At 46.6% G+C, this 27175-nt stretch overlaps 1 protein-coding gene across 2 annotated transcripts in view; it reads left to right on the forward strand.

The window, feature by feature from the left end:
• AGPAT4 (1-acylglycerol-3-phosphate O-acyltransferase 4) overlaps positions 1-16623 on the forward strand; it is a 425215-nt gene extending 408592 nt beyond the window's left edge. For both annotated transcript variants that reach the window (XM_078646933.1, XM_078646932.1), the window contains one exon: positions 16051-16623. In XM_078646933.1, the coding sequence (XP_078503059.1) occupies positions 16051-16130 (80 nt within the window). In that variant the 3' untranslated portion in view covers positions 16131-16623. The remainder of the gene's footprint in view (positions 1-16050) is intronic.
• The last annotated feature ends 10552 nt before the right edge of the window (positions 16624-27175 follow it).

Consider the following 27175-nt stretch of genomic DNA (forward strand, 5'->3'; position numbering starts at 1 on the left):
TTGGTATTATGGTAACAGGGATGCTCTAGTGTTGTTCCGTAGGTGCCCACTGAGGTGCTCCGGACCCGGGCTCAGGCGGGACGCTGCAAACTAGTTGTGCTCCCCTCGCTGGCTGCCGGGTGCCGCTTCGCTCCTGACTGTGTCATGTCCGCTGCCAGCGCCCCGCGGGGTAAGGGGTAGGTGCGGAAGGAGGCGCAGGGTGTGTCCGGTCGCTGCTATTAGAGGCCCGAGACGGAATGGGGTGAGGAGAAAGAGTGGCGTGTATGAACGGTTGCAGGGGCTAGAGAGGGGGGCGGTGAGGGGCAACGGGATAAGACAGAAGCTGAGGAGGGGGTGACAGGGTTAGAGATAGGAGCAGGTGAGGGGCCACAGGGTGAGAGAGAGGGAGGAAAATGAAACAAAACGGCAAGGAGCATGGAGTAAAGGGGCGAGGGCGGAGAAAAGGAGGAGCGCGAGGAGAGCAGGTGAAAAATAATGCGAGAAAGACGCATTAAGGTTAGAGTTAGAGGGATAAGGGACGCAAGAGGAGCCCTGAGCCCAGGAAGGTGACAAGCGAGGGGACAATCGACCAGAACGCGCCCGTGGCTCTGACAACCCTTGATGAGGACAGGCACCCTTTCGCCGAGATGTCATTCCAGTAGGTGGGGCCAGATGGGGTCTGATGTCTAGAGGTCTGTCGCGTCAGGCGGTCGGGGAGCAATGGCGGCCGCAAAGCTCCGCAAATTTCAGATTCGGGGACGTGTTTTGGCGTTCTGAGTGACGGATGACGTCACAGTCGAAAGAACACAAAAAAACACGCCCCCGAATCCGAAAGAGACGGGGCTTTATTGGAGTGACTCCCTTCTCCTCCAATGGCTGGCCTCCGTTTAGGAAGCCAGCCAATGGAGGAGAATGGAGGAGAGAGGCGGGTTCCAAGCCCCCTAACTCCAAAACATTAAATCTTCGGGACTCCGCCCTCACTGCTTCGCAGTGAGAGCGACAGTCCCTCGATCTAAAAAGGCTAGGAGAAAGGCAAAAAGTTTAGGGATGACCCTGCAAAAAGGGCCTAGTCCAACAGGCAATTTTTGGGAGATCACTACAGTTCTCCGCTAAGACAGTAACCAAACTGTTAATATACAGAGTAAACAGGAAGGGAGCGAGGTCACAGCCTTGTCTAACTCCCCTCTCTATATTTTCTTTATTCAGTTGTTTCACTACAAAATATTTTAGCTGTGACTTAGCACTTTAATGTTCGCTATTTATACTGTAGTCAGGGGTAATATGAGATTTGAATTGTAGATGCTATTTATTCGTGATGTATTTAATGGAATTATATTGATTTATGGACTAGAAGAGGTAATCATGGATAAAAGTTGTTCACTGAAATGTTTTCTATGTGTCTACCTCACACTGTTCAATAAAAAGATTTAAACAACCAGAACTGATGTATTCTGTCCAGTTAGGTGAGGATGTCACCCCAGTACCACAGAGAAGCAAAAGGTCCACCAAGTCCCCAACAGTTATCCCTTAAATAGCCATTAACAATAAATGCAACTTCAAATGTATCTTTTGTCTCATTTAGCTTGATGATTTTATAAATATTGATGGTTGAGGTCTGTTACCATCTCAGCACGTGTTCTGCATCCACTAATGTCGCAAGTATATTTATGCTAGTGGAGTGTGTTTAACTCTTTCCCGTCTCCTGCCTCTCTCATCCATTCTGTTGTTGAGAAACATACATACAGTGAGACTGCACCTTCTAAGTCACTCTAATACCATGTGTTGCCTGAAAGTCGGGGTGGAGCCGTCTAAACCGCTGTTATCTGAGAAGCGCCTCTAAGCAAAGGCAGCCACCCCTCATTCAGTTCTAACTCATACTGTGTGGACGTCGCTCTTCAAAGGTCCTGAGTCAGAAAATGAGAAAATTGCATTGCCTCAAGTTGGAGTCCATGTCTTTCTCTCCGCCACCCACTCTTACACCACCTTTGAGTGTCAAAAAAGAAAGTTTTGATTGGAAAATTACTTTCAACTTGTCAGGGTAAAGGAGCATGTATTTAAGGTTAATTGCTCATAGTTCACTTTGACTGCCTTGAAGGTTTTCCTTTGTAGCTGCACTTATTTTGTGTAGTGTGGAATTTATATTGAATTGTGCTTAGAGTTCACACTGTTTTAAGAATCTCTTCTCTGTCCTTGTTTAAGATCTTCGATATCATGGCTCTTGTCATAGCTCTTGGTGGTGGTGTTTGGGTCATGGCCTGGTGGGCTTGAGCATTAATGAAACTTTGTGACAGGTTATCAGGTGTCACAATCCCCTTCTGCCAGCTTTCAAGAAATACCTCCAGCCTGAGGTATTCTGCTCCCTCTGGGAATCTAAAGAAACCAAGTTGGTACACTTTGCACTGCCATCAGCGCCTTCCAGTGTTTTGGCTAGTGTTTTGGTGGTTGTGGTGACTTTAGAAACTTTTGTGTGCAGCGACTGTAGAGGCTTTCTGTTTCGAAATTCTGCCTTCTGCTTCCATTATAAACAGAATGTCGGTGGTCTTAGCGCAGTAGTGTCACATCAAGCCCAACTTCACCAGTTTTATTTTCAAGTGTAGTACCGGATTTGTGAATTGCTAAGAGTATGACATCCGTGAAAGTTGCGGAAAAGTCATGTACTGGGGCACTTGAGGAAGATGGCCGAAGCTGATCCTGCATGGGTCGTCGGCTGGAAGACATTTTGTGCAAAGTAGTCAATCTTCCCCCTAATTGGGGATGTAGTTTGATTTATGATTCACCATGGCTCATCTCTCGTGGAGTATTATGGTCTCAGTCCCACAAGTGAAGGTCAACAGGTAGTCCCTTACAGAAGCATGCCCCATCTAAGTGGGGGACTTCACCTCCAGATCCCAGGTTGAGACAAAAAACGCCCATTTTCACTGCTCTACAACTTTTCTCACAGATGATATGGGGGCTTGATGGTTGTTGGTGGGGGCTGCTGTCCTTACCCACGCATCCGGCCCTTTTTACTTATCAGATTTTAAGGCTAAGCATGAGCTCTCAGTGTTGTCATTGTTCTGGGCCGCAGATCCTTGTGCCAGATTCTCTTATTGTTTAGTCTGGCATTGCACCGTCATTTTGCTTGAGCAGTTTCTATGGTTTGTAGTGTTGCCTTATAATGGCCAAGCTGCTTTGTTCAGGATGCAGGCACATTCTACATCCAGATACCGCGTATGCCCCCGCATTTCAGCATTCTGCTCACCAGCCTGCCCTGGCAACTACACTACAGTTTGACAGGCTTGCTTGCAATAATTGCGACATCACCAACCTGCTGTAGGCTTTACAGAACACATTAGGGTGCGCTGTAATCATGCAGGGAGCAAATTGCAAAGTAGGGGATCATTGCTCAATCACTCCATCTCCACAGTCCAATCAGTGTGGAGCACTCTCATCCCAAGCCGGCCACAGCCTCAGCGATCTTGTGGCTCTTCCATATTTTGTCTTCTATCTCCGATCATCTGATACAAATGTTCAATCGGGAAGTATCTGCTGACTCTTCACAGTACAGCGAATCAAGTGCAATAATGTTGGGTGACTTTTGGAGCGGTATTGCGCAGTGTGGTACCGGATGTCTGACATCAAGACAGGCACACGATTACAAGATGTTTCCCATCTTTGAAGGCAAAACCACCCATTTGTTGCTTTCAGAGCACTCTTTAAGATAGTTTCACATTTTCTTTTTTTACCTCATTCATCAAAATGTTTAACTCCTGTTTGGGGAACTTCTTCTGATTCTTCCTCTCACCTGAAATCTCACTGGGCTTTCTTTGCTGTGCTCAAGATGGCAATACATTTCAGTCTGTGGTGTCCGCGATGCTTTTGTGTGAGGCCACCAGTGTGCAATTTTGTCATTATACCCGATGAGCGACTTTAGATGATGTGTATTTTTGTGATTTACTATGTTACGAAACGCTCCATGGATTATCAATGTTAGAACTGGGATTTCTGGTTGGCTGAGGTATGCACCCAGGCAGGGCAGGAACCACCATTCTAGTAAGGGATAATCAAGATAAACAATAAAAAATAACCTGTGCTATCCCACTAGTGACATTGCACAAAACGGTCAGGCTTATCTAAAGAGTCATTGTGTAAAGTATTTGTGCAACACAAACACACAGAGACACAATAAATACACCACAAAAAGATTCCAGACAGGTTTAGAAAAATAGTGAATATATTTATTTAAGTACCATCAGACCAAACAACACAAATCCAATCAGTAGAAGTAGAGATATGAATGTTTTAATATTAAATGTAAACATAGTGCTTAGAAGTCATGAGTGGTCAAAAGTTACTTGAGGTCGCAAGTGACTGGTGCAAATCCAAAGTTCAGGCCTACCGCGATGGAGGGCAGGCTGGCTACAGGACCCAAGCAGGGCCTGCTGAAATAGTACCTTGGATTGAGCAAAGGGTTAATGATGAGGACACGATGCATCAATCATTTCCACGCAGTCGGGTTGCTGCGTCATCGCCGAGCTTCGCTGAGGTGAAGTCAATGCATCGTTGTTAAGCCACTCAGAGCGTCGAAGTCAGGCAGTGCAGGCTGTAGAACTGCTGTTGTCGAACAGCATCAGTATCGAAGGGGGATGGGTCGGTTCTGATCAGTGCAAAGGTGATGATGCGTTGGTTTTGTTGCAAAACAGCTGCAGAACCCACATCTGAGGCCCAGGACTTGGAGACGGCCCCTCAGGCAAGGGTAGGGCTCACAGAAGGCAGAGTCCAGCAGCACCAGCAGAATTACAGGAAGTCTTTTGTCTACCTGAGATTTCGGAAAACAGGCAGAGTCCAGCTCTCATTCAGCAGTCAGGGAGCAGCAGGCAGTAGGGCAACAAGCAGAAAAGCAGTTCTTCCAAAACAGTCCAGTTTAGTACTTTAAGCAGCACAGCAGTCCTTCTGACAGAGGTTCAATTCGAGATCCAGAAGTATTAGATTTTAGGGGAGTCAGAGACCCAATGTTTATACCCAAAAGTGCCTTTGATGTAGGGGGTGACTTCAGAGCAGTTCTCTGAAGTGCACAAGGATCCCTTTCAGCCCAGTCCTGTCTGTCAGGCTATCAGTGAGGGGGTAATCAGTTATTTGTGTGAGGGCAGGACACAGTCTATCAAGTGAAATGCTAGCCCCTCCCTTCCATCCTGCCTAGGCAAGTCCATCAGAATGCAGGTGGGTACTCAGACACACCTATCCTTCCTGTGTTGTGGATGTTTAGAGGGAATGCACAAAATGTAGCTGTCACCTACCCCAGATTTGTTATGAAGACAGGCTGTCAGGTACACTGAGCAGTAAGTGCAGAGAAATGTCCACTTTCTAAAAGTGGAACAACAAGGGGGGGTTAGGCCCAATGGAAGAGGGTCAGGTAGGGCCGTGCAAATTATTAGCAAAGGGGTAAGACCTGACCCCTTCTCAACTTTAAAGCTGTCTATTCAAAGCAAGGATCAAACAAACTCCTTTCGGTTTGATATGGTTATTTATTTAACCTTTTAAATTTATAGATATTTTCACTATTTTTTAAGAGAAATTAATTAAGTGTGTGAAAAGTCAACACTTATTCATTCCAGAAACATTATACAATCACAAACATTGAATCAAAACAATAATAAATATTGTATCCCACAATTTACAAAAGAAAAGCACTGGAGATGTGACATAACTACGTAAAACAAATAACAAACATGTTCTTACACCATTTTACATTTACCAATACAGCAAACCCTTAAGCAATCAATTCATCAAAAAAATTATTTCATCAGAGCTATCGGGTATGCCTAAACAAAGGGAACAATTTATGCAAAAACAGGGGACAATTTTTATTTAATTTCCCTCAAGCAGTGCATAAGAGAGATTTAAAGTTCCTCAATGTTATTATCTGCCGACGCGTTTCAAGTCCCAAGCGGGCAGTCAAGGGGCTTTCATCAGGGCTTCCTAGGTATGATAACTGGTGTGATCTAAAAAAAAGTAATGCAAGAACAGATTTTGGGTGATTTATAGACTAGCCCATTCTCCATTGAAAACTGCAATAAGTACATCTGTCAGCTTTGCTTACAAAAGAGGAAATTACCTGATGGAAATTGCTTTCACCATCAGTGAGGTTCTCGAGGGGGCGAGGAGGGAGTTTGTATCAAGTCCTGTTTAGGCAAGAATGTAATGTCAATACTTTGTATCTTAGATACCTGCTTAAATCACATCCCTAGTTAAATGCCCTTTCTAATGAGTACCTGCATGAGTGCAGTAAGTTTGTCTTGTCCGTGAGATTCACTCTTCGTTATACCAATCACAGCTTCATATTTAGCTAAAAAGTGAAAGAAACACTGTGTTGTTAAATTGTCTCACGCGGACAGTCACGCTGCCAGTATTAGCAACTGCGGAGTCACAAAGTGATTTGCACGTACCTGCACCGGTACTTTCTTTCAACCACAATATCACCTTGGTCGCGGGTTTGTGCTCGGAAGTTTTTGATGATTCTGTAACAACAACGCGTCTCTAATTAATATCGCCATACGCTATGAACGAGTGCGTTTTTGTGCTCGGGTGCAATCTTAATTGCTTACCTACCCTAGCACCGAAACGCACTCGTTCTTAGCATATGGCGATATTAATTAGAGATGTGTTGTTGTTACAGAGTCATCAAAAACTTCAGAGCGCAAAGCCCAGACCTGTGTGACCCAGGTGCAAAGATATCTGGATCCCTGGTGCTGATTTTCGAAGTCATGGACTCACACGGATCAAACGTATGCGCCATGGCATAGGTCTAACTCACGGATTGTGGTCTTGTTGGAACGATGGGGTGCCCAAAGCGCTACCCTCATAGTGGTGAAAGGCTACTACTGCCTTTACCAGGAGTTAAGCAGCATGAGCACAGTGGTGATAGCATAATGGTAGTGATCTGTAGAAGTGAACAGGCCTTTTAACCTGTGTCACTGGAGTCAGGCCTACAGCCCCCCTGAATAATGTTCCGCTGCTGTGTGCTTCACCAGAGGCTTACATCAAGTTAGCATTTAGTGCTGTGCAAAGCGTGTGTGGTTTCATATGTGTGCAGTGAGTATGCATGTCTGTGAGTGGTACAATACATGGAAGATTCTAGGTTTCATTTTGAGGAGAACCAGGGTTGACTGAAAAAACACGAGGAGGTAGAGGATTCTCCTCAAGCAGATTTGTGGATTGGTAGATACCTAGGTAATGGGTGAGACACACTGAAGGAAAGAAGAACCAGACTCTTCAGTACACTTCAAAGTGTGCTCTTTGGTTCTAAGAGAGGTCACTTGAAAGAGGCCTGGGCACATCTTAGGAAGGAGATAGGGCTGATAAGGGAATGATAAGGTGTAGGGCTACAGGGCCTGGGGTAACCTTTTGATGTGTGTGTCACTGTGGCTAACATCCAAATGTGAACCTCAAGCCACTCCCATTGTCTGTGTTGTGGGGCTGTCGGATTTAGAGTTGCTTCCGCTGAGACAGACTGCTTTCTGGAGGAAGGGCAGAATAGAGGAGTAGGCACTTTAAAGGATGTGGATTACCAGCACAACTTCCAAGACTCACCCTAAATCACATTTGGTGCCTGGAAATGGACTATAAGAAGAGGAGCTCGAGGCCCCCAGAATTTTCAGCTGTAAAGCAGCCAGTCTGACTGTATGTCGAGGAGAAGAAGCTCAGCTAGATTTCAACTGGTGACTAGGACTGGGCGATAAGGTTTGCCTGTCTCCCAGCTGGGTGAGGGGACATCATCCATGCCAATCAAGAGCACCTGCCTTAGAACCAGGAGCACCAGTGCCTGCCTACTTGCTAAGAACACTGTGTCCTGCGATAGAGGAGAGCACTAGGAGAGAGCGAGGTCCATTGGGGATCCTGGCGAGTGGATCTACTCAGCGAGGTGTGAGGAAGCAGCTGCTGCACTAATCAGTCCATCGCTTGTGTGCAGATTCAAGTCAGTGACCCCCTATTCTAGATGAAGCCTCCATGACGTTACCTGTTGCACCGATCAGGGCATGTTCAGGTAAAAGTCGACATCCCATATGCCAGAGGGCATACGTGAAGAGCATCACTGACTAGTCGATTGTTAGATAGCCTCTGTGCAGAGTAAAGTCGGCAACCTCGTACACCAGAGTGGGCTTCCATAAAAAGTGCATTACTGCCATGCTGATCAAGCTGTAGCCCATGTGCGGAGTAAAGTCGACAACCCCGTAAACCAGAGGGGGGGGGTTCTCCATGAAGAGTAAATTACTGTTGTGCCAATCGGGCAGTAGTCCATGTGCAATGTAAAGTTAGGGCCGCCCTGAAGAGCAAGGATCATGACCCTGGCTATTAAAAACTAACAGTGCGGCTGACCATGGTTAAGCACTTCATTCTCAAAATAACAGATATAAGTCCATAGATTGTGCAAGACACGTCCGGAGCTCGCCGCACTAATGCTCCACTGCAACACAGATACCAAAGCTTATAAAGAAAAGATCTGAAAGAAACAGGTTAGTGTTAGATTCCTTCCCTTAGAAAATATCCCCAGGCGTCAGACTGGATCCGGAAAGTTTTGCGTAGCAGTACCCCTGCGCGTCGGTAGGCGTCGTCTGCGGGTCCGTCGTTGGCGCAGGGATGACATCGTCGGAGTGCTTAGACAGCACCCTCGCACACTGACGTCAGTTCTTTTTTCCGCACCAGCAAGCGCAGATCCGGAAAAAGAAGTACTCCTTAGTCACTTTTTGACTAACTTTTTCGATCCTTTTTGGGTCCTTTTTCGAGTCGGTAGACTCTCGGTGCCGGTAGGGATGGCCGGGTTCAAGCCCTGTGCTGACTGTAACCGTCTGATGTCGGTTACCGACCCCCACCGTCGGTGCCTGTATTGCCTTGGGGCCGACCACAATGACATCGCTTGTGTGCAGATTCAAGTCAGTGACCCCCTATTCTAGATGAAGCCTCCATGACGTTACCTGTTGCACCGATCAGGGCATGTTCAGGTAAAAGTCAACATCCCATATGCCAGAGGGCATACGTGAAGAGCATCACTGACTAGTCGATTGTTAGATAGCCTCTGTGCAGAGTAAAGTCGGCAACCTCGTACACCAGAGTGGGCTTCCATGAAAAGTGCATTACTGCCATGCTGATCAAGCTGTAGCCCATGTGCGGAGTAAAGTCGACAACCCCGTAAACCAGAGGGGGGGGGGATCTCCATGAAGAGTAAATTACTGTTGTGCCAATCGGGCAGTAGTCCATGTGCAATGTAAAGTTAGGGCCGCCCTGAAGATCAAGGATCATGACCCTGGCTATTAAAAACTAACAGTGCGGCTGACCATGGTTAAGCACTTCATTCTCAAAATAACAGATATAAGTCCATAGATTGTGCAAGACACGTCCGGAGCTCGCCGCACTAATGCTCCACTGCAACACAGATACCAAAGCTTATAAAGAAAAGATCTGAAAGAAACAGTAGTTAGTGTTAGATTCCTTCCCTTAGAAAATATCCCCAGGCGTCAGACTGGATCCGGAAAGTTTTGCGTAGCAGTACCCCTGCGCGTCGGTAGGCGTCGTCTGCGGGTCCGTCATTGGCGCAGGGATGACATCGTCGGAGTACTTAGACAGCACCCTCGCACACTGACGTCAGTTCTTTTTTCCGCACCAGCAAGCGCAGATCCGGAAAAAGAAGTACTCCTTAGTCACTTTTTGACTAACTTTTTCGATCCTTTTTGGGTCCTTTTTCGAGTCGGTAGACTCTCGGTGCCGGTAGGGATGGCCGGGTTCAAGCCCTGTGCTGACTGTAACCGTCTGATGTCGGTTACCGACCCCCACCGTCGGTGCCTGTATTGCCTTGGAGCCGACCACAATGACAAGTCGTGCCCCGACTGCCGGGCCTTGACGTCGAAGGCTAGGCGGGAGCGGTCCCGTAAGCGCCTCGAGCTCAGGCAGTCGGCCCCGCGCCATTCACGGTCCAGGCCCAGGAGGAGGTCGAAGGACCGGTCGCGGGGCCACAGTCATCGCAGCTCGGCGAGTCGACACCATTCGTCATGCTCCAAGTCCACAGGTAAGAGGCACAAGAAGTCGAAGAGACGACATCGCTCTTCCGACTCCCCCGGACGCTCGCATGATGCCGCAGGTGCCGCTGCCAGCCCCATACCCGCCGGTCCCTGGGCTGAACATGAGGCCGGAGGAGATCAATGCCTTCCTCATGGCCATGAGGTCGCTCTCTCCACCGTCGGGTCCCGCTGTGGCGCCTTCGGGCCCTGTGGCCCCAACTGGGAGCCCAAGCAGGCCGGGTGCTTCGACCCTGGTGCTGTCGGGTGCTTCGGCCCCGGCGCCGTTGACGACTTCGGTCTCAACGCCGCAGGGCCCCACCGGGTCCGGATCCGGGTCGCCGCAGGTCGACCTAACGACCCCTCCACCGGCGCCGACCCCCAGGGTGTTGCCCCCGACGCCGGCCCCGGACGACGTCGTCCCCGGTCCCTCCCTCGGTCCGGATCCGGCGCCGCATTCGACGGCGAGAGAAGAGCAATTCTTCTATGATCCGGCCCCATCCTTTGCACCTGACTATCAGGAGATGGGAGACGAGGAGGATTGGGAGGGGTCTGAGGACCCTCTGGCACGAGAGTGCCAGTCGTATCAGGCTGGACAGTGGATCTAGGGGAGGCCAGTGGTTTGGACACTTCGCCCGGCGCTGGCTTTGTTTCCCCTCCTACCGTGGCTACGGAGGAGGGAGCTGCTTACAGCGTGGTGCTGAAGAGGGCGGCCAAGGCCTTGGGTCTTGAGCTTCCCGTCGCGGCCGTGAGGACTAACCTCCTCACCGAGGTCCTTAAACCGCAGGCAAGCTCTTAGGAGCCTCTAATGCTGTTTAATGAGGCCCTTACTGACGTTCTGTTGGGCACTTGGTCCAGGCCTGCTACAGGTCCTCCTGTAGATCGGAACGTGGCCAGGCGCCACTGCCCGGCCGCGGGCGACCCTAGCTTCCTGTCCACCCACCCCACCCCTGAGAGCCTGGTTATCCAGGCCTCTAACTCCCAGACCGCTTTCCCAACTGCTCCACCTGATCGGAAATCCAAAAGGTATGAGCATTTCGGTAAGAAGCTATTCTCCTCACTTAGTTTGGTGTTGCGGTCGGTCAACACCGCTTGCGGTTTGGGCCGTTATACCCACTCTCTGTGGGACACGGTCGCGGACGGACTGCCAGCTTGCCCGGAGGAGGCCCAGGTCAAACTCGCTCAAGCCCTTGCGGGAGAGCGGGATGCAGCACGGTACTCTATCTGATGTGGGCTGGATACCACGGACTCGCTGGGTAGGGCGATTTCCACGACGGTGGCGGTTCGCTGCCACGCCTGGCTGAGGTCCGCCAACTTTTCGGCTGATGTCCAGAATTCCCTCATGGACATGCCATTTGATGGCCGTCGCCTCTTTGGCGACAAGGCAGACAGTGCGCTTGAGCGTTTCAAGGACTCCAGGGCTATGGCCAAGTCCTTGGGCCTGTCGGGCCAGCGCCAGCAAACTTCCGCCTTTCGCTCCCTTCGTGGCCAAGGAAGGGGCGTCCCCTCACGTCCTGCCAGCCATGGGCCGCAGACTAACATCCAGTGCGGACGTGGTACACGCCGTGGCGGTGCCAGGGTACAGCGGCGAGGCCAGTCCACACCCACTCCCGCAGCATCCGCCTCAAAGCCTTCCTAGTCCGTGCTCTCAGGCCCATTCGACGCCAGTGGGGGGCAGGGTTCGCCATCACCTCCTCCACTAGCGCTCCATCACTTCGGACAGGTGGGTGCTGCAAATAGTCCGAAGGGGCTACTCCCTCCCCTTCTAGGCGACCCCTCCAGCCATGCCACCGCAGTACCACCGCGTGTCGGGGGATCACTTGCAACTTCTGCAAGAAGAAGTTACGGCCCTCTTGGCCAAGGGGGCCATCGAGCGTGTTTCTGGGCCAGAAGTAGGGTGTGGCTGTTACTCCCACTACTTTCTGGTTCCCAAGAAGGGCAAAGGGGGTCTACGCCCTATCTTGGACCTGCGGAACGTCAACGGCTTCCTCCGGATGGAGAAGTTCAAGATGCTGACTTTGGCTCAGGTCTTAGCTGCCCTGGACCCAGAAGACTGGATGGTAGGGTTGGACTTGCACACTTTCACATCCCCGCCCTGCCGGCCCACCGCCGTTACCTGCGGTTCACGGTAGGCCGCGAGCACTTACAGTTTACTGTGCTCCCCTTCTGCCTTACCAGCGCCCCTCGGGTGTTTACGAAAGTAATGGCGGTGGTCGCAGCTCATCTGCTCAGATTAGGGGTGTCAGTCTTCCCCTATCTCGATGACTGGTTGTTAAAGGCGGGCTCGCCCCAGACAGTCGTCAGCCACCTCCAGACTACAGCCAACCTCCTGCACCTGCTGGGGTTTTCCATCAATGTGCCAAAGTCACACCTGTTTCCCTCTCAGAAGCTCCTCTTCATCGGAGCTGTTCTGGATTTGGCGCAGTTTCGGGTTTATCCCCCCGAACAGCGGGTTCAGGATATTCAAGCTCTGATTCTGATCTTTCAGCCTTTATCCGGAGTCTCGGTCAGTTTGACGCTGCGGCTTCTGGGGCTGATGGCCTCCTGCATCCTTCTGGTGCATCACCCCAGGTGGCGGATGCGGGCTCTGCAGTGGGACCTGAAGTTTCAGTGGGCCCAGCATCAGGGCAACCTGTCCAATCACGACCTGATCTCGGACGGCACTGCGAGACAGTTGCAGTGGTGGCTCACGGACCGTGATTGGGTCAGCGACAGATCCCTCTGCCTACCCCAACCGGAGCACACAGTAGTGACGGATGCGTCCCTTCTGGGCTGCGGGGGGCACATGGGGGAGGCGGAGATCAGGAGTCTCTGGTCTCAGGCGGAGTCCCGGTATCAACCTTCTGGAGCTGCGGGCGATCCGGCTTGCACTGAAGGCATTCCTTCCCTCTGTACGGGGAAGTGTAGTGCAGGTGTTCACAGACAACACCACCGCCATGTGGTACTGCAACAAACAGGGCGGGGTGGGGTCGTGGACCTTTGTCAGGAGGCTCTGCGTCTCTGGCAGTAGCTCGAACACCAGGGCGTCACCCTGGTGGTTCAACACCTGGCAGGTTCCCTGAACGCCAGGGCGGATGAACTCAGCCGCCAGTGCATGATGGATCACGAATGGCGTCTGAACTCGAACGTGGCGCAAGGCCTCTTTCAGCGATGGAGAGAGCCTTGGTTAGATCTCTTTGCCACCGAAGAGAACGTGCAATGCCCTCAGTTCTGCGCGTTGGAATTTCCAAGGCGGCACTCGCTCGCAGACGCTTTTCATCGCGAGTGGAGCTGCGGTCCATTGTACGCCTTTCCGCCTATACCACTTCTGCCCAGAGTGCTGAAGAAGATCAGGCGCGACCGGGCCCAAGTCATCCTTGTGGCTCCGGACTGGGCAAGAAGATACTGATATCCCGAGCTACTCAGCATGTCAGTCGATCCCCCGATTCGTCTGCCTCTTCAGGAGAACCTTCTGTCGCAGCAGCAGGGGACGATCCTCCACCCCAACCTGTCCAGCCTCCACCTCCATGCGTGGAGATTGAGCGGCAGCAGTTGAGGCCATTTAACTTGCCTCCTGAAGTCTGTAATGTCATTCTGGCAGCCAGGCGTCCCTGCACAAAAACGGTATACGCCTGCAGGTGGAACAAATTTGTGGCATGGTGCACAGCAAAGGCTGTGGATCCTCTATCTGCCCCCCTTTCAGAAGTTCTCCTCTTTCTTCTTTCTCTTGCCCAGCAGGGCTCTGCTCTGGGCTCTATCAAGGGCTACCTCTCTGCCATTTCAGCCTTCTTAAGGCTTCCTGATGAGCCTTCTCTTTTCAAGTCCCCTGTTGTAAATAGATTCTTGAAGGGCATCACTCACATGTTTCCTCCTGTTCCTTTCGTGATACCTCAGTGGGACTTGAATCTTGTTCTGACTTATCTGATGTGCGCTCCCTTTGAGCCGCTTCACAATAGTCCTCTCCATCTTCTTACTCTTAAGACTGCATTCCTGGTTGCCATCACCTCTGCCAGGAGGGTGAGTGAGCTCCAGGCTCTATCTTCTAAGCCTCCTTTCCTTTCTGTCCATCCGGACAAAGTTGTTTTGAGAACACGTCCCTCTTTCCTGCCCAAAGTAGTCACAGCCTTCCACATCGGACAGTCCATCACCTTCCCCACCTTCTTTCCGCCTCCGCATCCCTTGAAAGAGGAAGAGAGGCTCCACCGCCTGGACCCAAAATGTGCGCTCTCATTCTATCTGGACCGCACACGCCAGTCCCGGGTGGACGACCAGCTCTTTGTTGGTTACGTGGGCGGTGCACAAACGAACTATTTCTCGATGGGTCGTTTTGTGCATAAAGGCTTGTTATTCGCTGGCTAAAAAGGAGCCTCCTGTGGGGCTGCATGCCCATTCCACTCGGGCCACAGCAGGTACTACTGCCCTGGGTCAGGGAGTCCCCTTGCAGGACATCTGTCAGGCAGCTACGTGGGCCTCGCTGCACACGTTCGCTAGACACTACTGCCCGGACAGCCAAGTCCGGAGAGATGGCTTTTTCGGCCGTTCTGTTCTCCAGGACTTTCTGGTGTGATCATTGGTTCGCAGTCCCACCACCGGGGTTTGTATTGCTGGGGTATCTATTCTAAGGTACGGAATCTAACACTAACCTGTTTCTTTCAGATGCACAAGTTACTTACCTGCGGTAACGATGTATCTGTAAGAAACAGTAGTTAGTGTTAGATTCCTTACCGCCCCACCCATCCTCCCCGGTCTGCGAATCGATATCAAGGGTTAAGGTTCTTCCCTTTGAGGGGCCTAGTTTAATGGCACCAGTGTCGGTTTTTATCATGGCTCTGCGTTTCTGGCGCAGAAAAGCTGTGTACAAGAACTGACGTCAGCGCGCGAGGGCGGCGTCTAAGTACTCCGACGACGTCATTCCGGGGCAGACGACGCCTACCGACGCGCAGGGGTACTGCTACGCAAAACTTTCCGGATCCAGTCTAACGCCTGGGGATATTTTCTACGGTAAGGAATCTAACACTAACTACTGTTTCTTACAGATATATCGTTACCGGAGGTAAGTAACTTGTGCGACGGTGCAGCAAAAGGGGAAGTACAAGAAGGCTTCGGATATATCCAAAATTCCTTTATTCTTTTCAATCTTTTAAAATCTCAGCCAACGCGTTTCGTTCACTTGGAACTTCGTCAGGGCTTGTTCGACACTTGTGAGCCCGGAAAGAAGTTTCTAGATGAAATGGTCTGGAATTTGCCTTGTTCTCTTTTTAACAATCCAACTGAGGAGTTGTAAAGATATGGTTCTCACAAAATCGTTGATATTATTGAAGTCAATCAGGAATTAGCCAATAGGCCAGAGATCTGATATAAGGATCCCGACCAAGAAGGTACTACAATTTCAAGTTTAAGAGTAGAGCCGATTGTGAAGGAGTTACATTGGTCAAAGTATCCGGGAGTACTCAGCTCATAATACTGTTAAGTATATGTACTAGGCGCAGCTAATCCTTCACTTAGAAATGACAGTAAGCCAACAAAAGTAACTGCTGTCTATCCTTAAAATATATATAATGTGGAAGGTCAAGGAAAGTAATGATAGGACCGCCGACCAGTGTAGCAGCCGCACGTCCTTTGTATCAAGCTAACTCCTGCATATAGACGGTAGATCTAGAAATTTGATGGTTTCTCTCGACCACTGACTGGTAAACTGTAGATTGAAACTATATACATATATATATCTATATATATATATATATATATATATATATATATATATATATATATATATATATATATATATATACTATCTTTTTATTAATTAAAATTACAGAATATTTTGCATCGAAATGCTGTATTATAGTGTCAGCAGTGAGGCATACACGGTGGTGGGTGCGTGAAGTGGTTTGCGGGTTGGATGGGGTGATGATAGTCATGGGTGAGCGTAAACAAGATAAATGTGTATGGGGGTTCGAGTTAGTGTTACTGTGGGGCCAGACTGGCGGTTAGTGTACAATGCGCATTTTTCATTCGGTATTTCATAAAAGTGACTTTTGCTTTTGTCTCTTTTTTGTTTCAGCCTCAGTCGTCGTGCGGTGGATGATCGGAATGACCGAAATAAACAAGGGCTCTACCTATGGCAACAACGACTGCAAGTAACAGCAGTACAAATTACCCTAGAGACTCTTCAGAACCCACGGGGGACTCAGTGCATGTCCTGAAACTCTGCCGCGGCACATCACTCCCCTCCGATGTTGAGAGAAGGGCAGGGGCGGGCTGTGCAACCTCTGTTCGTGTTTGTTTTATAAGAAGGAGCCGAGCCTGCTTTTATCCTTGGCATCATTTTGGTCTGCCACATAAGAGGAATGCACCGCCATTTAACACCAACCGACGCGTTAAAGGTGAACTTTATTCTGGTTTCCCAGCCTATCTCTGCCATCTAGAACACGTGTATAACGGAAGAAAAAAATTAACGTAACGTTCAAGTGACTCAGGTTCCGCGTGCGTGCGTGCCTGGGAGCATAACAAGGTATCAGATGGTAAAGCTTTCCTCTCGTGAGCTGTCACCTGGTGGGGGGAGGAGAGACCCATGTTCGCGTACCAGTGTGGACAAAGCAGTGCCTCTACTCGAATTAAAATGGTTGTTTCGTAACGTCGGCTGGTGTGTTTTTTTGGGGGGGAGGTGGGGCGACGGTGTGTGTTAATGTTTTATATATTTAATTTGTCTCGATGATCTTGCGAGCTGAAATGGAGCCTTGGTGAGTGATGGTGGCAACGCTTGTGCACTGGTAATAATTTTACGCGCCCATTTCAGAGCTATTTGTGTAACCTACTTTCATTCAGGCTTTTATCTTTTCAGGTTTATAAAACATGATACCCGGAACTAGGTTTAGGGAGAGCAACACCGTGTAGCAACACATAACGAGGAATGGAAAACACAAGTCTAACAATCACACTGAAAAAGCTATTTTTCCCAAGAGGTTGGCATATATTTCGCCATACTGTGTTGAACCATCCAAGCATTCGTGTTTGCACTTCAGCAGGCTCTCTGCTGTCTGAGGAAGGACAAACATGCGAAAAAACCTACAAAAAATCTAAAAGTTTGCATTTCTCAACCTAAACACAATAAACACATGTACCACAGTATCTTAATATTAGTTTTTTATGGTACCCAAGAGGCTTTGTTTTTTTCTGCTTTTTACACATAAATACGCTTATAAACAATATCTTTACTTGTCTATTTATATTTAAAGGCCAAATCTGAGAGTAGGTTTTCGTGTGCCGTCTGCGCAGGTTGACATTATGCAGATGAACAATATGAACGTGATTTATTAGATAGCTGCTGATTTGCTCATGCTTGTATTACATGCAAATATTGATAGCATTTTTGCAGGCATTTGCTGTTTACAGCACTAAAATCTGCTATGACTTCTAAATCAACATGTCCCAGTGTTTTCAGCCTATTTTCGCTTCGAAGAATTTTGAGGGGGGGGTGACGTCACTGTAAAGTTTAGGATTACGGTATGGAATTTCATAGGTTGCTCTTGATTAGAACCTTAGTATCCATTTATCAGTTAAATAAATGTGGAAATATACTTGTTGGAAAGTTTTAAGATACCACAATGGAAATGTAGATAGGTACTGAAAGCATGAGCGAAAATGGATAGATAAGAGCAGAAGTGTAGAGCAAAAACTTAAAACCCAGGGCTCCAATTATATCCTTATTTAATGTGTACATATGCAATAGAAAGCTAATAAAATAATCAAGTAAAACGTTTTCGAAAATAAAAGTCAAACAAGCACATTAGCCACAAAGTTAGCCCAAATTAGATTTTCTTGGATGATACCAATTCCAGCCTGTCTGGATTGCTGAAATACTCAATTCATGGCCCTGTTTGCCTTCCAAGCACATTAAGGCAACCTTGAGTTTGGTATAATCCTCTCTTGAACAAAGTGCCCAAGCCTACTGTTGTTCAGGCATCATTAGATGCGACCTGTATGTTTTTTAGTTTCCATACATTATCCGCATGTGTGACATTTCGAGATGTGTATCCTTCAGAAAGCCTATCACAATTTAGGATTGCGTCCCAATGAGGTCACTCCAGCCAGTTTAGTATTTCTCTATAGAAACACGCATATCTGCTCAAGCCCATCCTTGTTAAAGAAAGCTGTGGGATCCCTTGTAGCCCCTCAAGTGTTCCACAAAGCCCTCCACTCGCACCCTAAATATTCTTTGCATACTAAAGTGGAATTCATGAAGTTTTGTAGATTATATTAGAGGTACATTTGCTCATACTACCACCTCTCAAGTCTTCCTCTCTCTCCTTCTATTAGACATATTCATTCAACAAGTTCTCTTTCAGGGTATACATATTAGCTGTTGTGAAGACCGCCAAGCCTCCACATATGTTAGAGCTTGGTTTCTTTTCTATTCCTGTATGTTTGATAGGGAATTTGATGAAGGTTTCAACAGGAGTCATGCATCTAGGTAGTGTTTGCCTCAACTGTACAATTTTAAATAGTCTGCCTTTATCAGTATTGAACTCCTGTCTGTTGCATTCAGATTATTTTGACATTTTCCAAAGTCATGCTTAATATTTCTCTCATATTAGCGTCACTCTGTGTTACCCTTTTTTCAGTCCACAAGAAATCTCCGTTATTTTGTTATTGCATTTGATCACTTCATGAGCGTTGTGCTTGAGTTCCATTTTAATCTATCTATCTATACATCTATCTATCCACACACAATGTATACTTACAAAAGTTTTCAAAAATGTAAAACAGGCATTCAGCATACAAAAACAACTGAAAAACCAGATGAAAAGGTGTAATTATCTTCTTGGACAATTGAAAAGGTCATGGGAAAAGAGCCCACTGGAATCCAAGTAGCACTGGTGTGACCTCACAGTAGCATCGTAGTGTCAGGGGAAACAACATTGACAAAGCCAGTAGTCTTGCCTATGCACGTATTATTGGCTTTGCTAATGTGTTTTAGCCATGTTGTACACCAGCGTAGATGCTGTTTCGTGCGGCTAAAAGTTAGTGGCATAGAGTAGAGTAGAGTGTAGTGTCGGAGAGTAGAGTGGAGTGTCAGAGTGGTGCAGTACACTGTCGTGGAGTAGTGTCAGGCGTATAGTGGAATACATTGTCGTGGAGTGGCATGGCCTAGTGTGAAGCGGCGTATAGTGACATAGAGTGGAGTAGAGTGTCACTGGGTGAAGTGGTGTAGAGTGGACTGGTCAAGGGTGGAGTAAAGTAGAGTGTCATAGTATAAAGAGGCATGGAGTGGAGTAATATAGGCTGGAGTAGACTGACGTAAAGTGGCATGGAGTGTCGTGAAGTGTTGAAGGGTGGAGTGTCGTTGAGTTTCCTCACGTGAAGTGGCATTGAGTGTTGTGGAGTAGAATGGTGTGGCTTAGAGTATTGTAGGGTGGAGTGGTGTAGATTGGAGTGGCATAGTGTGGACTATGCATGGTGTTGTAGCGCACTGCCATTACAGACAACACATTTTCAATTGAAATGACCATTACATTTGCAAGTACAGTTTTACTGATAAAAGTATGTAGCGCACAAACAATAATGTGTGGAAATGGCATCACCTAGAGTACTGATTTGTTTTGATCATATTTAAATATTATGTTTCCACCACACTTCAGAATTACAGAAAAAAGGTGCTTCATTTGTGCTTTCGTAATTCTGATATATTCTGAAATATTTGCACAGTTCTTTTTCAGACATTGACATTTTGTTGTGTGCCAGAAAAAAATATTTGCTTTCCCAGTACCCAACAAGATTGTTACATAAATCCTCTCATTTTGAAATCAAAGAAAAGTAAACACCAAGCTCCCTCGGAAGACAGAGCCTAATATTTCATTTCTGTCTTTGAACGCACAGCAAATGTGGCAGGATAAGAACAAAATGTAAAGGCCTGTGAAGGTGAGGACTCATGGAAGAATGCAAGAAGCGATGGTAAACAAGTTTTGCTCCGTGGGAGCGACAAAGACATGCTGGACAGCCAAAAACAAATAAAGCCAGCAAAAAGAAAGCCAGAAAATGTGAGTTACTAACCACAAAGCCAATAGTAAGCAATGGGCGGAATGCATTTCCAGGAAAGTTTTCAGAATGCCCACGCAGAAAGCAAAGGAGACACGGTGCTCAGAACACCAGACTCAATTATCCAGTTGTTGCTGGAAATCTGTTATCTCATGCTGTGCCCAGATTTACTAGTGCTTTGCACCAGCTGTGTAGGCTGTTTAATGCCTGCACATACAGTGGTTTACTCAGGAAAGGTGCATTTTCCAGAGCACAAAAAACATTTTGTGCTGCTTTAAATTGCAATGCATTAAGGGGTCGTTTCTGGTGATGGATCATCGCAAACAACCATAGACTTTGATGTGAAACTCAATCTTCTAGGATAGCCAGAATGCCCTTTTGCATGACTTTGAGGCTAATTGAAGCAATTCTGAAGATATGTTTAGCCAGCTAAGGTCGATGAACACCAGAGAGATGTGATTGAAGGCTTTGCGTCAAAAACAAATTCCTACTTCACGCATGCACAAACAACTGGGAATGCTTTGATTTCTCCAGAAGATGCACTGCATGTGTGCTGTAGCATACAGCACAGATTCTATGCGTTGGATTCCTCCGTGTTTGTCTGCACGTAGGAAACTATACTGGAAGGGTATGCTTCAGTACATATCCTAGGGTAGGCAATGAACACTCGCCTCTACACCAAGTTGTGAAGAAGGCAGACATGCCAGGCAGCCTTTTTTGCGCTAGTACAAGGTAAGACAACAAAAGCAGGCGAGTTTTAGAAGATATCATTATGCACCATGTTTACTCCTTCACATACCTCAGAGCAGCAAAATTCAATAGTGCACTGTATTTTGTGAAACCTTAGTAAATCTACACCCCTTTCATAGCATTTGATGCTAAAAAAGGATGGAAAAGTGAATGATTGCGGCCTAATTATATATTTGTTCGAGTAGTTAAAAATCTGCTCTGATGATGCAACCCTTTCTCACCTTTGTGCACATTATAATTTACCTTCTCCCCATCCAACATGTTCTGATGGCTCCACTACCTCTCTACAACCTTTAGTGCCAGAGGAGGAGAAACCTACTATGACAGGGATCTGGAGTGTCGTTGACTGCAGGACTCAATGTCATGTAGGAAAAAAATAGTATCGGGAAAAGGCCAGAGTCATGGCGAGGGTGAGCAGGATCCTGCTGGTGCTATTGTCGAACGGACAATAGCACCAGCAGGATCCTGCTCACCCTCGCCATGACTCTGGCCTTTTCCCGATACTATTTTTTTACACTGGCTTTTTTGAGTACAGACAAGGATTGTAGCAGGTTCCAATAGCCGCACCTGGGCTTTGGTCATACAGTGAAGTGATGCATTTGGCATTGTGTGGCTGGGGTGCTGCAGGCTCAGCAGAACTGAGCGGGTTGTGACTTACAGTCTGATGACACCGCTCTTCCACTTTCACCAGAGAGACCTCAGGAACCCCCCTTTTTAAACAAGCAAAATCTCCTGCTCCAAATCTCTTTGGATCACCCTCCACAAGAGCCTGAATCTTCAGACATATTTGAATAACATTACATGAATGCCCAAGCCCCAACTAAGTCTCTTAAAACAGATTACACCTTTCATTCTAGACTCAAATCTGAACAAAACAGTGTAAATCCTAGTTAACTTTAGGGTAAAGTATGGCAATGACATCCTTGGGGGCATTCCCAAGATGCACCTGACACACATGAAGGCAGTCTTGCACTCTGCTGCTACACGTACTTCAGGTACAAGGCCCTTCAATCACATCTCTCTGGTGTTCATCGACCTTAGCTGGCTAAACATATCTTCAGAATTGCTTCAATTAGCCTCAAAGTCATGCAAAAGGGCATTCTGGAACACCTGGCTCAGAAACTCAAACCATCTGGTGTATGCTGTGCTATGGGTAGTGCAAACTCTCTCCTGCCTGCTAGAACCATTAATGTTCCAGAAACCAAAAGCTATGTCCTTCTCCGTCTCCTGGAACTTCCAAAATATGGACCGACCCCTCCCTTCCCCTGCCCCCTCGGAGATCACTCTTTTGAATGTTTCAAAAAAGAAAAGAAAGCCAGCCTTTTTCACAGATACCTTATAAACTTGTCCCTACCTACTTCGCTGGTTCACAGAGCGTAATCGCTTCCACCTAGGGCCAGACTGGGAACAGCAACTAGACCTGGTAGATTGCTGCTCGACCAGACCGTGGTAGTGGGGGGAGCGCGCTAGTAAAAAGCATCCGCCTGCTTTTGTTACTGAGGGCCTATAGTGACAAAACCGGTGCCGGCTATAGGGCAGTGCGACTGGTGCGGCCGCCCTTGGGAATGGGGCGGTGACTTCAGGAAGGGCACTGTGTTTATCAATGACTTATGATTTAAAAACACCTGCTGCAGAGTTACTTGTGCATCCAGTTTTCAAACCACATTTAAAATGCCAAGATAATTTATAATAATGTTCCTGTTAGCGAAAGAGATCAGAGTTTTGTCTAGTGGCAGTTTTCACTTGCACTAAAGTAGAGCAGGGAGTTAATATGCCTGCTGCAAAGAATTCTTACTGTGCAGATCACTATTTTATGTGGATAGATGAGTGGATTACTGCTTTGGCACAGATATTTTGTCACTACAGTTCATAAGATACAACCCTATAATAGAACAGTGACTGTTACGAAATGTATTTAAAGAGCTGCATGCAAACTGCATAAAATAGGTTAGGACGTTATGTTTCCCCCCAGTCTTTCTTTATCTATTTCTAACGTTGCTGAAAAGGGTTTGTTTGGGTAGATATACATCATTATTAGTAAAGTCTTCCTTTATAAGTGCTTTAAAACAAATGTAATGTATGTGACAGAGTGTCTAGGGAGAGATGAGGGGCACTTTTGCCAAGTGGTCATAAGGAAATCCGAGGAGGAGGTCATAGATGCACCAAAAATGATTGCCGTGCCAACAGTGCTAAAGCCGGCCTCATCCCTCCGGCTCACCGGGCAGACGCCTGGTGCCCACTACGGCCAGTCCGGCCCTGCTCCCATCTCTACTCCACTCCCTAATCACTTTCCAATTGCTGTATATGGAATTCTCTCAAAAGAGAACTGAATTCCATCTTTACCCTTGATCGAAGCTCTTACCCTTGAATTCCATCTTTACCCTTGATCGAAGCTCTTACCCTCTATTTGCCCTCTTGAAAATCTGTAGCTCCTCTATCCCCCCATGGTGGACTGCTAATCCTGACCATGACATTATGAATGAGGTATATACCCGTTATCCTTTTGTGATAGTCCTTACATTAGATTTTAGTGCTGTACTAGATGTACAATATCTATACTATATGTGTTTGCGTATGTTGTGAACTTGTAATTCTCTATTGAAAAGAGCTGTGATGCTCTAAGGCAACTTCGGGCTATAGAAAACTCAGAAATAAATAAGCCGATTTACAAACGTTTATTAGCCTGAGCTTTTAACGGCATGCTTATCAAAAGATAGCATTTTATTTTTGTCCAAATTGATAACTGATTTGCTTTTGCATATTTGTAAAGGGTATAAAGAATTATATTTAATTCTACAGTCATGTGGTCTGAAAGTAATAGGTTATTGGCAGCAAGAATATCAGTACTCTTGTGGGCGCCACGTCCAGTGGATTTGTGAAATTGTGGGCCAAATAATCATAAATATGACAAATGAGGTGGCAGACTACACCTTTGCCTAACAAAAAAACAACGTTGTTAGCGCATCTCTGTTGCTATAGGATTTCATACCTCGAGGTGTAGCTGTAAAAGGATAAAGAATTAGGTGGGCCTAGCACACATACATATAATTGATAACCATAATTGCCCTGGGTACCAAGCCAAACATCCATAAATGCACAATGTAATAGTGGTGGCACCCTTTGTCTTACAAGGTCATCAGTGCAATCGCCATTGCGATGTGTATTACAGAAAGACCCTTTTTAAACCCTATCTCACAGGCTAAGATCATTTTCAGTTTTTCTGACCAGTCAGTCAAATTTCAAGAGTATGAGGACGTATACTTTCCCTGCAGGATTTAACAATGATATGTAGCAACAGTTCTCTAGTTAGGTATTGGGTCCTGTTTTCCATATAGTCCCCATCCTAGCTGACTTCCAACTATCAAAAATGATGTCAGTTTCAGAACGAAATTACCTACCAAATGTTTTCATTTTGGAAATGTCACTAGACCATCCACCTGGATCTCCAGCTTTTTTGGCAATAATGCTCACAATTTTGGCCTAGCAGATGTCTGTTTGGGATATGGCAGTATTAGTTCTTTTTAAAAAACGGCCTTCATCGTTAATTTTATGTAATACGGAAATACACTCGGCCCTAACACTCATGAGCATATTTATGAAAGAGGTGCATCACTCTTGTTCCACACAATGAGGCGCAAGGGTGACCAACTCCTAAGATTGATTTATCAAGCCACACAAGGCCACCTTGCGTGGCTTGATAAATTTAGAGTAACTCAGTGCAAATCGCTGCATTGCGTTACTCTGCCCCCGGAAGTCGTTCCATGGGTGGGGCGTTGGTGTTCCAACTCATCCACCCATGGATTTTGGTACATTCTCAGATTTATCATCAGTGGTAGACATGGGAATGCGTCAGAATGCTACATTTCACCAGGTGAGGCGTAACCAGCAAAAATATTTTTATTTCAGTTTGTTACTTCCTCTTTCTCTGTGTAATGCATTCTGCACACAGAAATACACACTACAAGTACAATGCATTCCTGCCCTTTATCTAACACGCAGCACAGCAAGGTGACTTGGTGCGCTGCATGATTATTTGTTATATATATAAGTATCAAGGAGAGAGAGAGGGACAGGAAAGCCAGTTCTCTTCCCCTGAGAAAGTAGGAATAATCAAAAGGAACTACCCAGAAAATGGAAGCTTCAAGATGAGTGAAGAAAACATCAGTTTCTTATGAAAGCCCTCACCCACCAACCTAGTTGGTAGCATACTTCATCATCGGCCCCCACCCGTGAAAAGTGATTAAAGCGTGGTCAATAGAATATATGTGACCAGGTATGTGACGAACTCGCTCTAAGGTGCGATATGGGTAAGAGGAGGATTTCCTCTATTGGTTTATACTCTGGTAATTGTCAGAGAAAAACCTCATGAGTTTCCGTCGGGGGGGGCCGGCTTATAGTCACACTTTCGTTAAAGCTCGGGACCCGCATATAGACCTACTTGAATTGCATCGGAACTCCATTGGTCAGGGTTCCGATACCTGGTCGCAAATATTCTATTGACCACACTTTAATCACTTTTCACTCATAAAGGTCCTGAAGATAGCCAGATCACTATGAGGCTTGGCTGAAACATGTTGACCACACTGGATGTGGGAGACCATAGTCACCTCCACGCACATCCGCCGCCTTGCTTTTAATACTGCCAAGGGTCCATTAATAAAGTAACCCTTGAGGGTAGTGGGACCCAGGACAGTTTTTTAACTTATACTCACACACTATCTCTGCACACTCACTTTCCAATAGCCGCCCTGCAGTAAACAGGCATCGTAGCACACCCAGGGCACGCTTGGTGCCACCGGGTGGGGCCCGATGATTTAGCATGGCACCAACTAGGTTGGTGGGTGAGGGCTTTCATAGGAAAATAATGTTTTCTTCACTCGAGAAACACACATCTTGAAGTTTCCATTTTCTGGCTAGTTCCTTTTGATTATTCATATTTGTTATATATACCCTAACAGTATTACCAAGTTCATCTCTTCTCGCATTTTCATCTCTCAGGTAACTTCCAGGTCTGCCTGTGGTTATTTGTATTATTTTCCTGCATTATCTGCCATTTAAGAAGATGATTATATTTTTGTGTGTATTAGTATTCTTGAGTATTATTGTTTGGTCTGGTTTTTTTCTCCTGCTAAATATGCAATAAGACGACCATAATTCATGGCCTTTCCTAATGGGGCGTGATAAACGCTTCGTTTCAACAGGATTTACCTACTTAACCAAAAGGGATTCACAAATATTATTTTGAGAATCATTTGTTTTTAGGTAACTGGCCTTGTGAGCCAAACCCTTCAGATGCTATTGAATGTCAACCAATTACCTGGCAGAGACTTCCGACTTTGAAATTGTAACTGCATTCTTGAGAAATAATCCTCATATTTGCGCAAAGACTTAAACAATCAGACAATAACTCGGGTAAAGAATTCACCCTGATTCACCACGATGTGCACAATTAATTAAGGGAACTCAGGGGCATATTACCAAGCAATAGCGATAATTATCGCTATTGCTTGGTTAGAGACAAAATTTTACCGCTGAGCTGCGGCGATTTTTACCGCAGATAAACCTTGGTATTACCAAGGTTTATCGCAAATGCGATAAAAACGGCCGCAATGCATGAATATCGCTGAAAAGTCAGCGATATTCATGCATTACCGAGCTAATGCTCTTAGCCATGTTATCCACCTACCATTGGATAACATGGCTAAGAACTGCTCAGGACAGGTGTTAGCTTTTGGAGATATTCGCGCTTAGCGCGAATATCTCCAAAAGTTGGTAATAGGAGATAGCGATGTTAGCGACTGTTTCCAGTCGCTAACATCTTGGCACACCCACTTTGCATGTCATTAGTGATAAATATCACTGACATGCAAAATGGGGCCCAAGATGGTCGCTATCTCCTACTAGCTGTTGCTAACTGGTGTTAGCGACAGCTAGGTAATAGGGAGATAATTTTATCTCCGCTTTCATGGCTTTTAAAGCCAAAAAAGCAGAGATAAACCCCCTTGATAATATGCCCCTTAAATCTTAACATTTTGAGTAGGATCTCTTTCTTGCTTTATATTAGTCACAAAAAAATCATACATGGTGTCATGCCAATTTAGCACAATCTGACAACCAGAATGGCAATGGAATTGCCAGCAGATTACAAATGTTGACTCTTGCTTCAATTCAAGTCTCTCTTTACTTTTGCAGCCATCATCAGGGTGCATACTCGGCCTTTAATGTATGCAGTTCCTCGGGCCTGCAAAAATATACATTACTTACAGCCACCTATCAACCTTTGTACGATACATATTTGGTGATCATGGATAGAAATGTAGAAGTATGTACTGGCAAGCAGGCTGGGGCTTGTAGGCAAATGGGTATAGTAGTGAAAGCTAAACTAGAAGTACCATGCAGAA

Source organism: Lissotriton helveticus, chromosome 6 (assembly GCF_964261635.1).
Source record: "Lissotriton helveticus chromosome 6, aLisHel1.1, whole genome shotgun sequence".
In the NCBI taxonomy this organism is placed as follows: Eukaryota; Metazoa; Chordata; class Amphibia; order Caudata; family Salamandridae; genus Lissotriton; species Lissotriton helveticus.